We start from the raw sequence: 14,469 nt of genomic DNA, 5'->3' as shown, positions 1-14,469 counted from the left end.
TCCCCAAAGATGTCCACGTCCTGATCCCCGTGTGGTAGTCAGAATAATGTCCCCAAAGATGTCCACGTCCTAATACCTGTGTGTTAGACAGAAAATGGCCCCCAAGATGTCCATGTCCTAATCCCCATGTGGTAGACAGAATAATGTCCCCAAAGATGTCCACGTCCTAATCCCCGTGTGGTAGTCAGAACAATGCCCCCAAAGATGTCCACGTCCTAATCCTCGTGTAGTAGACAGAATAATGTCCCCAAAGATGTCCACGTCCTAATCCCCGTGTGGTAGACAAAATAATGTCCCCTAAAACATCCATGTCCTAATCCCATGTGGTAGAATAATGTCCCCAAATATGTCCACATCCTAATCCCCGTGTGGTAGACAAAATAATGTCCCCCAAGACGTCCACGTCCTAATGCCCATGTGGTAGACAGGATAATGTCTCCAAAGACGTCCACGTCCTAATCCCCGTATGGTAGACAGAAAATGGCCCCCAAAATGTCCATGTTCTAGTCCCCGTGTGGTAGACAGAATAATGACCCCCCAAGCCGCATATCCTAATCCCTTTTTAGTGAACAGAATAATGTCCCCAAAGATGTCCATGTCCTATTACCCACGTGGTAGACAGAATAACACCCCCAAAGATGCCCATGTTCTAACCTTGGAAGCTGTGAACAGGTAACCTTACATGGCAAACGGCACTCTGCAGATATGATTAAGGATCTTGAGATGGGGAGATGATCCTGAATTATCTGAGTGAGCCCAATGCAATTACTGGGTCCTTATAAGAGGGAAGCAGGATGGTGAGAATCAGAGAAGGAAGTGTGATGATGGAATCAGAGGTCAGAGACACAGAGAGAGATTCGAAGATGCTACACTACTGGCTTTGAAGATAGAGGACGGGGTCACAAGCCAAGGAATTCAGACAGCCTCTAGAATCTGAGAAAGTCAAGGAATGGATTCTTCCCTAGAGCCAATGTCACGTGGGGGCTCAGGAATTCCACACTGGATCCGTTGTCTTGAGGTGCCTCTGGGGCTCTGAGCTGAGATCACAGGTCCTGAGCAGAGAGGAAAGTTCTGGGTGGAGGAGAAAGTCTAGGAAGAAGTGAATCCAACACGTGGATGAGTTTCTCTACAGAGAGAAGAGAGAGGGTCCAGCGATAAGCCCCCCAGGTCCAAATTCAACTGTGTCCTGGTCTCTTGAAAATTGCTATTTTCCTGAGAGCCATGCATGCTTGGTTTAAAAGAACACTGGACGATCGTAGCATCACTGGCGTCATCTCAAAGTGAAGGGTGAATTAGGGAGTACACATTGACAAGCCTTCTTCTGCTGGTGTTTTCACCATCGAGCTGTGCCCACTCCAGCAAAGGTGGTTTACATACATACTCCCCACCAAAATTCTGTGGACCCAGAGCAGAGTAAGAGGTGTCAGACAGAGGTAACAGATGTGAGCTGCAAAATTTTTTCTACACCTGACGGATGAAAACCTGTACCAAAAGGATGCCAGAAGGATGCAGAAAAGATCCTAAGATGATACAAAGTTCTGTCGTGTGCATGTCTATGAAAGCGCACGAATTCTGCACAAGGGCAAGATGTCATTTACGTCCTGCCATCGCCCAATTGCTCTGTGATGAAGTGCAGAGCACTAATTACCAAGGGTGTTAACTATAATGAGGAAATAAGATGTACGGTCAGACAGGATCTCTATGGTGCCTCTAGCTCGTCGCTACCTTTGCTGATTTATACTATTATAATTCTAATCAATTATAACACTGATAAATGCTCGACAAAGGAAGCCCACACCAGTGCTCAGATGGAGGAATCCCAAACGGTGATTTACTGGGAAATCATTTATGTCTGCAAAGGCGTTTAAGGCATGACTCTTTGGGGAAACTTGAAAAATAATCAATAAAGCTCTAGGGAGAAGAAATAAAAACTAAAATCATTCTGAACCTTCCAAGAAGAGCCACCAGCATTAATAACATGCAGGGTTTCTTCTCCAGTTAAGTAGCCGGGAATGGTGTTAGTTGAGCTATTTGTTCAACACCACACATCACAGCCATACGTGGACACATTGCTGTGCATTCATGTGCCATTGGAGTCACACCCTACGCAAAGTTTTATCATCTATGTCTTTCCCTGAAGTGAGACTTTCTAATTAAACAAGTGGATTGAGCAAAAGCTCATCTATCTGACCCCACTGCCTGCTTGCCAACCCCATTAATATTATAGAAAAAGATAAAACACATAAGACAAGGAGAATAGAGAGGAGATGATAGCCACCAAATTTCGGGAGCTGGAGTCAGACGGACAAGTGTTACAGCCTCAGGAGGAAGACATACGCTCCATCCCTCCTGCAGACACGTCCACACCTTAATCTGGGCAATTGTGAATATGGTCCCTTAGATGGCAAAAGGGACTTTGGAGAAGGGATAAAGTTACGGATCTTTAGATGCAAAAATCATCCTGGATTATCCACGGGGACTCAGCATCACCAGTAGGGTTCTGTAGTAACTTTTTCTCTGCCATCCAAAACACGAATAATTCAACAAACGCTTTAAATACTTGGGAAGAAGATACAGTCCCTGAAGTCCACTGTTTGAATGACGTCTATTCCATCCACTGTACTCATTTTACTATTTACTCCCTCTATATATTTCCATTTGGTCTCCAAGTCCGAAAGGGATGTGTTAAATTCTAAAAGTTTTTGGCATATTTATGAGAGGTTAGTTGCGTGTATTTATTCAGTTTGGAGACATTCATGACTGTACGTCCTCACTGTGGAGGCTTTGGATGAATGTTTATGAAATAAGTTGACTGCAGCAGGGGAAGAGAGACGTGGGCAGGAGACGGGGTCTGCCTCCATGGGGAGGCAGGAGAAGTGTTTGCGACATTCTTACGAGCTCAGCGGGGCTGAAAGGATTGTGCTGAAGATAGACCAGTGAGAAGGCTGAAGGCAGGGGAAGGGGAGATGGTGATTCCATATGTTTGTGTGAGGAGTTTTGGCTGCGGGGAAGAATCATGTGCAAACACCCACCCCTTAGCATGCTTCTAATACACCTTAGCACAAGTGCATTAGTCAAAGTATTGACTCCATACAATATATCATCACACCCTCACTTCAAAATAACATCCTAAAATCGATTACGCTAGTAACAAAAGCCAAACACATCCATGCACCAAAGCAATGGCAACAAACAGCACGTATACTCATGAATTTCCCCGGAAATCCCACTTTCCCGAGATGCTTGTCTCATGGGAATGCTAGAGTTCGTGTCTGTGTCAGAATTAACCTCTGGATTTCACTGGAACTCACCGTTATTGACCAGGACGTGGAGAGGGATTTTCTTCATCTTGAACTTCTGGACGAACTGCCGGCTAGAGCTCAGAGACGCCAGATCGCAGTATAAAAACTCCACTGGAAAGGGACAGAAACACGGGGTTATCTTCCAACCTACCACGGAAACTGAGATGATTTCTAAACCAGTTAACTTGTATCTCACTTGGGAAGTAGCAATGGATCAGCAAGATGCGGAAGGTACAAGGCGGGGAACGTACCCTAAAATGACGGCCCCCTCTCCTTGAGCGTGCGTGGACGTGTGACTTGGTCTCCAGTCAACAGAGTACGGCAAAGATAATGGAACGCCACTTCCCTGACTACATTTCATTGTGGAAGACTCCCTCTTGCTAGCAGACTAGAGGGAGAGAGATTCTTCCGCTGGCCTTGAAGAAGGAAGCTGCCATGGTGTCAGGGGGCCATGCATGGGCAAGACCCTCAGGCCAGCTCCTGGGAGCTGAGAGAAGCCCCTGGATAACAGCCAGTGGGAAAGTCAGAACCTAAGACAACCTCAAGGAACTGAATTTGTCAGATAACCACGTGAGCCTGGAAGAAGACCCTACGCTTCCGAGAGGAACCCAGGCCACACAACCCCTCAGAGCTGAGAGCAGTGTGCTGGGTCAGACGGCAGCAGTATGGTCTTTGTATTGTCACATCTGGCTTTGCAGAAGGCTTGCTTTGGGTCTCCCCCAACCCGGTTCTTGGTAACATGCTCATGTCGATGTCTGTGGTCCCAGGACCTCAGAACAGAGGGGAGAACAGCTCCCACCCACCAAGGACCAGCACCTACTGTGGCTCACTTCTCAGGGGCGAGATGCATCTGCAAGGTTCTGCTGATTGTGGTTGCTTTAGGACATTTTAAATATCGCAACACCCGAGAGGCAGCCAAAAGCAGGAGCTTGGGAGGGTATATATTTTGGAACATATACGTTAGCCTTCACTTGGGAGGGACATGTTAAGATAATCTGCACTCGCGAACTGGTGCAGCCGCTATGGAAAACAATATGGAGAATCCTCAAAAAATTAAGGATAGAACTACCATACGATCCAGCTATTCCACTGCTGGGTATCTATCCAGCAAACAAGAAAACACCAATGCGTAAAGATACATGCACCCCTGTGTTCATTGCAGCGTTATTCACAATAGCCAAGACTTGGAAGCAACCTAAGTGCCCATCAAGGGACGAATGGATAAAGAAGATGTGGTATATATACACAATGGAATACTACTCAGCCATAAGAAACGATGAAATCCAGCCATTTGTGACAACATGGATGGACATTGAGGGTATTATGCAAAGTGAAATAAGTCAGAGGGAGAAGGTCAAATACCGTATGATTTCCTTCATTAAGTAGTAGATAATAACAACAATAAACAAACACATAGAGACAGAGATTGGATTGGTGGTTACCAGAGGGGAAGGGGGGAGGGAGGAGGGCGAAAGGGATAATTCGGCACGTGTGTGTGGTGATGGGTTGTAATTCGTATTTCAGTGGTGAACATGACGTAATCTATGCAGAAATCGAAATATAATGATGTACACCTGAAATTTATACAATGTTATAAACCAATGTTTCCACGATAAAAAAAAAAAGAAAAAAGATAATCTGCAGTCCCCAGTTTCTTTGACGTGGAGAATGAATCCTATGTGTGCCAAGTCACACAGCCCCCGAGGACAGGGGAGTGTGCATTTTCACTATTCCCATTAAAGACGTATAAGGAATAGTCTTATTCCTGGGTCAGAGTTCCTCAAAGTATGGTGTACATATGGATGCCATCCTGTGAACTGTCTGTTACTGGTCTGCCATAAGATACATTCAGACAGTCACAGTGGTTATAAACTTAAAAAAAAATCGACAGTGATTTTATGTTTACTGAATCAGCTGATGAAAAAAAACCAACGTTGGGGGCTTCCGTTTTGCATGTTTCTAAACTTTATTTTCCTAGTAATTCATTTCTATGCTATCTACAACAGTATCAGTCCATGACAGATTGGGGAAAAGGGAGTTTTGCCCAACAGAGAGCTTGGGAGTGTCATTCTAGAATACAGGACCATCTGGATAGGAACTCCTGACATGCCGTTCTGATTTTCCCCTAAAACACGCACGAGGATGTACAAGAGCAAAGTCCACACTGAAGCTAATAATTGGAACCGATGATAACAGGGTTGGTGGACACACACACTCTGCTTCCAGAAACAGAGCAATGTTATTGGATTTTTGGAAAGCCAGAAGATGCTTCTTCTCTGCTCCTTGGAGGAGAAAGGATCCTAGCCAACCAGAAGCATGAGCGCTGTCGTTCCACTTTGAGATCATTGGTTCGTGAGGCAGCCAGTGTGCTTTGCGCCCTTTCTGCCCACTCTTGTCATGAGCATCTGCTTTCTACACCCATTCAGGAGCTGCCCCCTCCCCTCCAGCCCCTGACCTCCACAGGGCATCGCTGGGAGGATGGGGAAGCAGCACATGGAGGAGGAGGGGTGACATCGCACAGGGAATATGAGCCCTTAAATCAAGCCCTACCGCTGGGGAGGGCAGAGCATTCCCTGCAGACTGTAACTCTTCATGGGCTCCATCCCTCAGAGCAGGAACACGCAAGACAAGTTAAGAGCGTGAAGCCTCACCCCCATTGGGCACAGGCACCAGGGTTGACCTCAGAAAGGACTTGGGGAATCCAGCTTGCCAGGAGTTCAGCTGCCACGTCCACATAAAACCCAAAAAGGGGTTGCATCCCCCCCACAAGCCCCTTGGGGAGAAGGGGAGAGGGAGACATAGATGACACTTTCCATTTTACCTGGAGGGCCATCAATGACACCTTCACGTGTGTCTGGATAATTAGGGAAATGGAGGTTACCATGTTTTGAGAGTAGTCAATGGACCCCTAGGTGACAAGAAATAGGATGTCTGCCATGCAGATGACTGGAAAAGAGGAGGCAGACCAGTCGTCCATGTGGCAAAAACAGGAGTCCCAGGAGACAGCTAGGGGGTGCAGCTTAAAAGAGGAGAAACAACCCCTGAGCCGCTGGTCATGATACAGAACCAAAATGGTAGCCCCCTATTGGAAAACCACACTCAAGAGTGTGTGGAAAAGGAGAATTCCTCTATACGTTGATTATAGAGTTTTTTTTTTTTTTTAAGTGAGGATTAAAAATAGAAAGGGCAAACATTATCAGGCAAACAAGCAAAAATAAAGCACGTCTGGCCCCATTCACGCAAGATAGGGATAATTCAAGACTAAAACACTAATGGCCCAACGCTCAACCGATAAGAAGCCATGATAGTTATGTGCCATTCCCTGCAGCGTTTTCTTCGGAATAACACAGCATCCGATGATATTTCTCAAGAACTCTTGGATACGCAAGGAGAAATGGACAGAACCAAGACTGTTAACGGGAGACTTGAGGGTATGTCTCTGAGCATCTGACAGATTGAGAGACAAAAAAGAAAAAGGGGCCCAGAGACGGCTGTGAATAATAAATCTGACAAGGCTGAAGATGCAAATTTACAAATAGGAACGCGTCTATGGAGTGAAGAAGATTTGTAAATTATAGGTTTGTAATTCTAACTACAGTCACTCGTCGCTTAATGATGGGGATGTGTTCTGAGAAAAGCATTGTTAGGCGATTTTGTCATTGTGTGAACATCACAGAGTGTACTTATGCAAACCTAGATGGTATAGCCTCCTACACACCTGGATGATATCGTACTAATCTTATGGGACCACCATTGTATATGCCATCCATCATGGACCAAAATGGCATTATGCAGCACATGGCTATAGATTAATAATATGTTAAATTTATAATTAATATATGAAAATCTCAGGGAAATGAATTCTTTCCTGAGAAAAACACTGATTATTACAATCTAATCAGGGAAATCAGGACTAATGAGACCAACGAATATGGGAGAAATAGAAAAATTACGAGGGAATGGCATGCAGAAAAGACAGGACGATGTCCAGAATATTTTTAACCAATTCTTTCAGGCTTTCAAAGAACAGACAATCCCACCTCTACTGACAGATTCAGAACACGGGCGAAAAAACGCTGAGTTGATGCATTTTAGAAAGTTTGCATTGTTCTGATACAAAAATCTGCAGAGAGAGAGCACCAGAAGGGGAGGGGAGGAGTAGGGACCACTTGACCCCTAACATCTATACGTGCAGGTGAAAAAATCATAAACAGAAATGTAAATTAAAAACTTCCACTGGAATAAACATGAACAAGTGTACTTAACACTAGGAAAAAAGATGAGATAATTTTTAGGGGGGCTATCTGTTCAGAGATGTTTTCCACCACGAAAGAGCTCCTAGAATTGACACTGTAAGTCTCTCCACGACCACTACCTCCGTAGTGGTCAGGAGAGTCAGGTCCCAGTGGACCTGGTAACCTAACGGGGTTAATTTTAGGACAATTAAGACCCCGAAAGGCTGAGAGGCATTGCTTGTGGGGAGGAGGTTCAGCTGAAAGAGAGGACCGCTCTCAAACCTCTTCCAACACCATACATGTCCCCCGACCACAGTCAGCAGGTCCCCAGATGTCTGCCCCTCTGGCTCCTGCCGGGAAACAGAAACTGCCAGAAATTTCCTGTACGTGGGGGAAGCAAGAGCTTTTCTGCTACATAACAGCCAAATTCTGCAAGCTGCCAGTAGCTGCATCTCCTTCATGCAAATCCTCGAGCAAGGATGCACCTGTCAGAGGACCAGCCCTCTCTTCACTCCAGAAGGAAGGAATAGGGACCCACAAGCTACTGGGATTTTCCCAGGAGAGTAGTTTAGTTATGACTCTACACCTGTCACATTTTCCTACGTATCTCTATTTTCAAAAATGCAGGTGATATATATGTATCTCTTGGCCATTAGGAACATACTGAACAACTGTGTTGAGACCTGAACTCCTATTCTCTCTGTATGAAGCAGATATGAGCCTGCCCCTAAAACTAGGTGTGGAAGGGGATGGAGGGAGAGGGTTCTGTGTGTGTGTGTGTGTGTGTGTGTGTGTGTGTGTGACAGAGAGAGAGATAGAGACAGAGACAGAGAGACAGAGACAGAGAGACAGAGAAAGACAGAGACTTAGAGAGATATAGTCAGAGACAGAGAGACAAAGAAGAGAGAGAGACAGAGAGATGGAGAGACAGAGAGAGTTAGAGAGAGAGACAGAGACTTAGAGAGATACAGTCAGAGACAGAGAGACAAAGATAGAGACAGAGACAGAGACAGAGTGAGAGAGAGAGAGAAAGACAGACAGAGAGAGTCAGAGAGAGAGACAGTCAGAGAGACAAAGATAGAAAGATAAAGAGATAGAGAGAGATAGAGACAGAGAGAGGCAGAGAGATAAACAGATAGAGACTGAGACAGAGAGTCAGAGAGAAAAAGAGAGGCAGAGACAGACAAAGAGAGAGAGAGAGAGAGAGACAGAAAGAGACATAAAGAGATAGAGAGAGCCAGAAAGAGACCCCTGGCATGGAGTGAGAAAATTCAATAAATGAATGATTCTGTTTGTTTTCATTTTGTGGATTCTGAGTGCCCCTCTATCCCTCCCAAACACGTGGGATGTATTTCTGGGCGGCGTCTCGAGTTAGGTACTTTTCCTGGAACAGTAGGCTGTGTTCAGAAAGCATCTTGAGGGGGCTCTGCTTCGGGACCCCGACCTCCACCTGGAATCAACTGCGTGGAGACTTCCTTCCCCAGGCGCCCCTCCATGGGGCTGCTTCCCTGGGCTATGATCCCACGTGGCCTCTCTCCCACGGCAGGCATCTCAGAGAATGAACTCGGCGTTCTAAAAACACCGTGCAGCTTTCTTTCTTTCTGATAGCTGTTACTCCACGCCACGGAGGCATTTTATTTTCCGAAGCACTCTCTTTGACTGGTACTCCTAAAAGGATCAGACCATCACGAGACACCTGTACGGCCGGCCAGCATCCGAGGCCCTGGGACCCTGGTCACTCGGTCCCCGAGGCCCGGCTTGGCGTGCGATGGCCGGCCGTCCTCGTGGGCACAGCCGGGCAGGGGCGGCTGCAGGTTCTAATTCACCTGCTCGTGGATCCAGCTTATTCCCCTAATCCACGTCTACAAAATTCCACTGTACTATCTGGAGATTATAGCCACTTCTTTCATAACTTCCGATGTACTATTCTCATGGTTCCCATTTCAATATTCCCTTTTCTTAACCAAAGATGTCTTGGAGGTGGGATGTTGTCTTAGAATCACCAGCCGGAGAGCACAATCCTGTCTCCTTCCGTGCTCACTTAAGCATCAGCTCATCCTTACCAAGAAAAGCCCCAGTCCTCAGAGGACATGGACCCTCCCCCCTGGGAGAGATTGTCTAGACAAACGTGTTCACGCCACCTCCAGGGAGGTCCATTTTTTTAGGTTTCCCCGTTTGCCTTTTCCTCTCTCTTTGGAGATACCCAAAGCACCGAGCCATCCCCAGACGGCCTTGTAAATGCAAACGCAAGTTGCTCAAGTATAAAGCAAGAAAACTACCCCAAAAAAGCCAACAACAGCAATGTAAGTAATAAGCTTTGGTAAAAAAGTTTGGTGAAATTTGTGCAATGTTCAGATTACAGAGTATTAAAATTTTTACGACTCCCAAGAATATTAGGAAAGCGGAATGAAAATGAGAACATCCTTGATCTACCCCAAGACAGATAGCAGATGCCCCAAAAGCACTTTAAATTAAAGAAAAAAATCATGCCTTTGAATTAACTTATTGAGCCAGCCGGTTGCAAGATCTCAGTGTGTCGGATGGAAACAGACTTCTAAAGAGCTTGAAAACAATTCTTTCTCTGAGGAGGGAAATGGTCCTCCTGGGGGTCCTATTTACTTTATCCACCCACAGGGCTGGGCTGAAAGCAAACTTGAGTTCAGCCCAAATAATCACAGGTTCTTAATTAGCATCGGTGTAGTGGGGATGTTCCCCATTGCTTATGTATTAGAACATCAAAATGAAGTTAGCAAGCTTGCACGCCTGGTAGCCAGCACCGGGTACCTTTTAAGACTTAATTCCTAAGAAGCAGTTTCCTCCTGGGACCAAACTTAAGTGCTTACCTAACTAATCATCAGGGAAATGCAAATCAAACCACGATGAGGTGTGACCTCACACCTGTTAGAACGGCTGTTATCAAAAGACAAGAGATAATAAATGCTGGTGAGGACGTGGAGAAAAGAGAACCCTTGTGCACTGCTGGTGGGGATGTAAATTGGTGCAGCCACTATGGAAAACAGGATGGGGGTTCCTCAAAAACTTAAAAATAGAACTACCATGTGATCCGGCAATCCCACTTCTGGGTATTTATCCAGAGGAAATGGAATGAGGATCTCAAAGAGATATCTGCACCCCCACGTTTACTGCAGCATTATTTACAATAGCCAAGATATGGAAACAGCCTAAGTGTCCATCAATGGATGAATGGATAAGGATGTGGTCTACACACACAATGGAATATTACGCAGCCACGAGAAAAAAAGAAATCCTGCCATTTGTGACAACACACATGGATCTTGAGGGCACTATGCTAAGTGAAATAAGCCAGATAAAAAAAGACAAATACTATGTGATTTCACTTGTATGTGGAATCTGAAAATGTTGAACTCACAAAAGCAGAGAGTAAAAAGGTGGCTTCCAGGGTCTGGGGGGAAGAGGAAATGAGAACATGTTGGTCCAAGGGTACCAACTTTCAGTTATAAGAGGAATAAGTTCTCGGGATGGAATGTACAGCACAGTGACCCTAGTTAATAATATTCTATTATATACTTTAAATTTCCTAAGAGAAGAGAGCCTTCATGTTCTCATGACACACACAAAATGATAACTATGTGAGGTGAAGGAGACGTTAGCTAAATTGAAGGTGGTAATCATTTCGCAATGTATACGTTCATGAAATCATCACATTGTACACCTTTCTTTATATTTATTTAATTATTGAGGTCATATTGGCTTATAACATTGTGTAATTTCAGATGCACCTTATATATCAGTTTCTGTATAGATTGCACTGTGCTCATCACCAATAGTCTAATTTTTATCCATCACCATACACATGTGCCCCTTTACCCCTTTCACCCTCTCCTTACCCCCTCTCCCCTCTGGTAACCAGTAATCTGTTCTCTTTATCTATGTTTTTGTTTATCTTCCACATATGAGTGGAATCATACAGTGTTTGTCTTTCTCTGTCTAGTTTATTTCACTTAACATCACACCCTCAAGGTCCATCCATGTCGTTGCAAATGGGACGATTTTGTCTTTTTTATGGCTCAATAGTATTCCGTTGTCTATCACGAATAATTAGGGAAATGCAAATCAAAACTACAATGAGATATCACCTCACATCCCTCAGAATGGCTATAATTAACAAGACAAGAAATAATAAGTGTCGGAGAGAAGGGAACTCTCATACACTGCTGATGGGAATGCAAACTGGTGCAGCCACTATGGAAAACAGTATGGAGATTTCTCGAAAAATTAAAAATAGAAATACCACATGATCCAGCTATCCCAGTACTGGGTATTTATCCAAAGAACATGAAATCAACAATTCAAAGAGATGCACCCCTATGTTCATTGCAGCATTAATCACAATAGCCAAGACATGGAAGCAACCCAAGCTCCCATCAACAGATGAACGGATAAAGAAGATGTGGTATACACGTACATCTTTTTAAAAACCCAAAACATCATGCTGTAAAATCTAAGATTAATTAATTAATTAAATATCTCAGTCACTAAATAAAAAATCAAATACTTAAAGAATAATGCTTGGCAGCCAGAAATAGAAAGGGGGAAAATATCCAATTCCAATAAACCCCCTACTCTGTCCATGTGGCAAGCTCTCTAACTTGTGGTATCTGTTTGCTAGAAATGCAAAGACAACAGCTTGAGGAAGGATAAGCATCAGTAATGTGAGCTGCAGAGTGATGACATTCTACATAAGCAGCTTTCCAGGAGGTGAAAAGACTTCCCACCAGGAGAACACAGACAAATGTACTAAGATGAAAATGTTTGACCTCCTCGGTGGCTCTCAGCCTCCCCTTTCTTGCTCCCTGGTGAGAAGGTAGTGTGGTTACTCAGGTGTAGACAGCAGCATTGACGGCTTGAACCCAGTGAGTACGGATGCCCATCTACCTCAAGGGTCCTCCTCACTCTGCCCCGGATCGTCTGCTTGAGGAGCTGTCTGTAGGAGCTGGCTATGCTATATAACAGATCATCCCAAATGCACTGGCTTATAACACCACCCATTTATCATCTCGTGTTCTTTAAATCAGAAGGCTGGGTGGGGGTGAGCTGCATCCTCTGTTCAGCATCCCACAAGGCTGAAACCAAGGCGTCAGACAGGGCTGGGGTCATATCTGTAACTCAGGATCCTATTCCAGGCTCATTCATGTTGTAGGTGAAATTTAGTCCCTGCAGCTGTAGGACTGAAGTCTCATTTTCCTTCTGGCTGTCAGCCAAGGGTGGCTCCAGCTTTAAGGGGCCACTCTCAGCTCCTTGCCACATGGCTCTCTCACAACATGGCAGTTTGCTTCCCCTAAGCCAGCAGGAGAATTTCTGCTGCAGTTTCAAGCCTCTTTTAAGGAGTCACCTGTTTCGGTCAGGCCCACCCAGGACGACCTCTCTTTTGATTAACTCAACGTCACCTGATTTGGGACCTTAATTACATCTGCAAAGTCCCTTCACCTTTGCTGTACAGCATAACTTAATCACAAGAGTGCCAACCCATCACGTTCCCAGGCCCCACCTACACTCAAAGGGAAGGGATTATACAAGCCATGTAAATCGGTGTACAATAGGGGGCAGGAATCTTGAGGCCGCCTTTGTATAATGCCTATCACAGAGAGGTTGGGCATCAAGGCTCCTTTATTTGGGGTTCCATCTACATATCTCCATCAGGAGATCCTCCCTCTTGGTTTTGCTCTTTGCTCTGGAGGGAGTCAGGAGGAAGACAAAGTTACATTATCAGTGTCTAAAGTAGGTATGTATCCCTACCAACCTGGAGTGCAGCTGCCATTGTGTGGTTGCCATTTATTACAATAAATGTGAGTGTGCGAAATACGCGCTTGCTAATGCTGAATGGTCAGAGTAAAAACTACCTTTTTTGTTGAAGATCTACTCATGAAACCTCCCAAATACTTAAAAACGGAATTATTGGTTGGATGAGAAGTTGCAAACACAGGCATGACGGCATTCACTGAACTCTCCTTTGTGGGGTGACCAGTTGTTTCTTTACCCTCCCGCTCACTGAATTCTGTTATAAATAGGATAAGAAGATTGTAAAAGCTCCACTTCCACTTCCTCTGCCTGTGAATGTGTGCCAGGATCCATACTACCTGGGACTTCTCAATGCATATGGTGCTTCTACTCTCTTTCCCATTCACTGACTTGGTATTGTTCAATACATATGGCGGCTCTATCCCACTCCCATTCAAAGACTTGGCACTGCTCAAGCCATATGGCAGCTCTATCCCACTCCAATTCAATAACTTAGTACTGCCTAATGCATATGGCGGCTCCATCCCGCTCCCATTCAATGACTTGGCACTGCTCAATGTATATGGTGCCTCAATCACACTCCCATTCAATGACTTGGAACTTCCCAATGCATATGGTAGTTCTATCCCACTCCCATTCAATGATTTGGTACTGCCCAGTGCATATGGTGGCTCTATCCCAGTCCCATTCAATGAGTTGGTACTGCTCAATGCATATGGTGGCTCCATCCCACTCCTATTCAATGACTTGGCACTGCCCAATGCATATGGCTGCTCAATCTCATTCCTAAGCAATGACCTGGTGGTACTCAATGCAGGTGGCCACCCTATCCCCAGTTCCATACAATATGCCCATTTCAGTCATTGTCTGCAGATTCTAGTGTGTGAACCGTATACCTAGCTTCCCGTTAACACACTCACATTTCATCTTATCATTCTGCCTACCTTCTTTTCCTTAAATAAGCTCCCCTGAAAAAATCCATACTCTGGAACCCCTAAATGAGTTGATTTGCCCTATAAGTTATGCTCAAGTTTGAGATAGGAGAGAGAATGAAACATTCTAAATATCTCAGTATTTTTAAAATTCTTTTGGCACCATGGGAAACTGCAGAATTCACCACCTTCATCAATATCATTTATGGTTTACCACAG

General features: G+C 44.9%; 1 protein-coding gene across 1 annotated transcript in view; it reads right to left on the bottom strand.

The window, feature by feature from the left end:
* Window positions 1-14,469, bottom strand: part of LOC147912042 (polyprenol dehydrogenase-like) — a 174,807-nt gene that overhangs the window by 45,911 nt on the left and 114,427 nt on the right. The window contains 1 exon segment of the mRNA XM_087426725.1: window positions 3,312-3,413. Within this exon segment, the coding sequence (XP_087282851.1) occupies window positions 3,312-3,413 (102 nt within the window).

This window comes from Ceratotherium simum, chromosome X, assembly GCF_057802395.1.
Source record: "Ceratotherium simum simum isolate JZ-2026a chromosome X, ASM5780239v1, whole genome shotgun sequence".
In the NCBI taxonomy this organism is placed as follows: domain Eukaryota; kingdom Metazoa; phylum Chordata; class Mammalia; order Perissodactyla; family Rhinocerotidae; genus Ceratotherium; species Ceratotherium simum.
The sequence above is the reverse complement of the archived record's forward strand: the minus strand, read 5'-3'. Positions and strand labels throughout refer to the sequence as shown.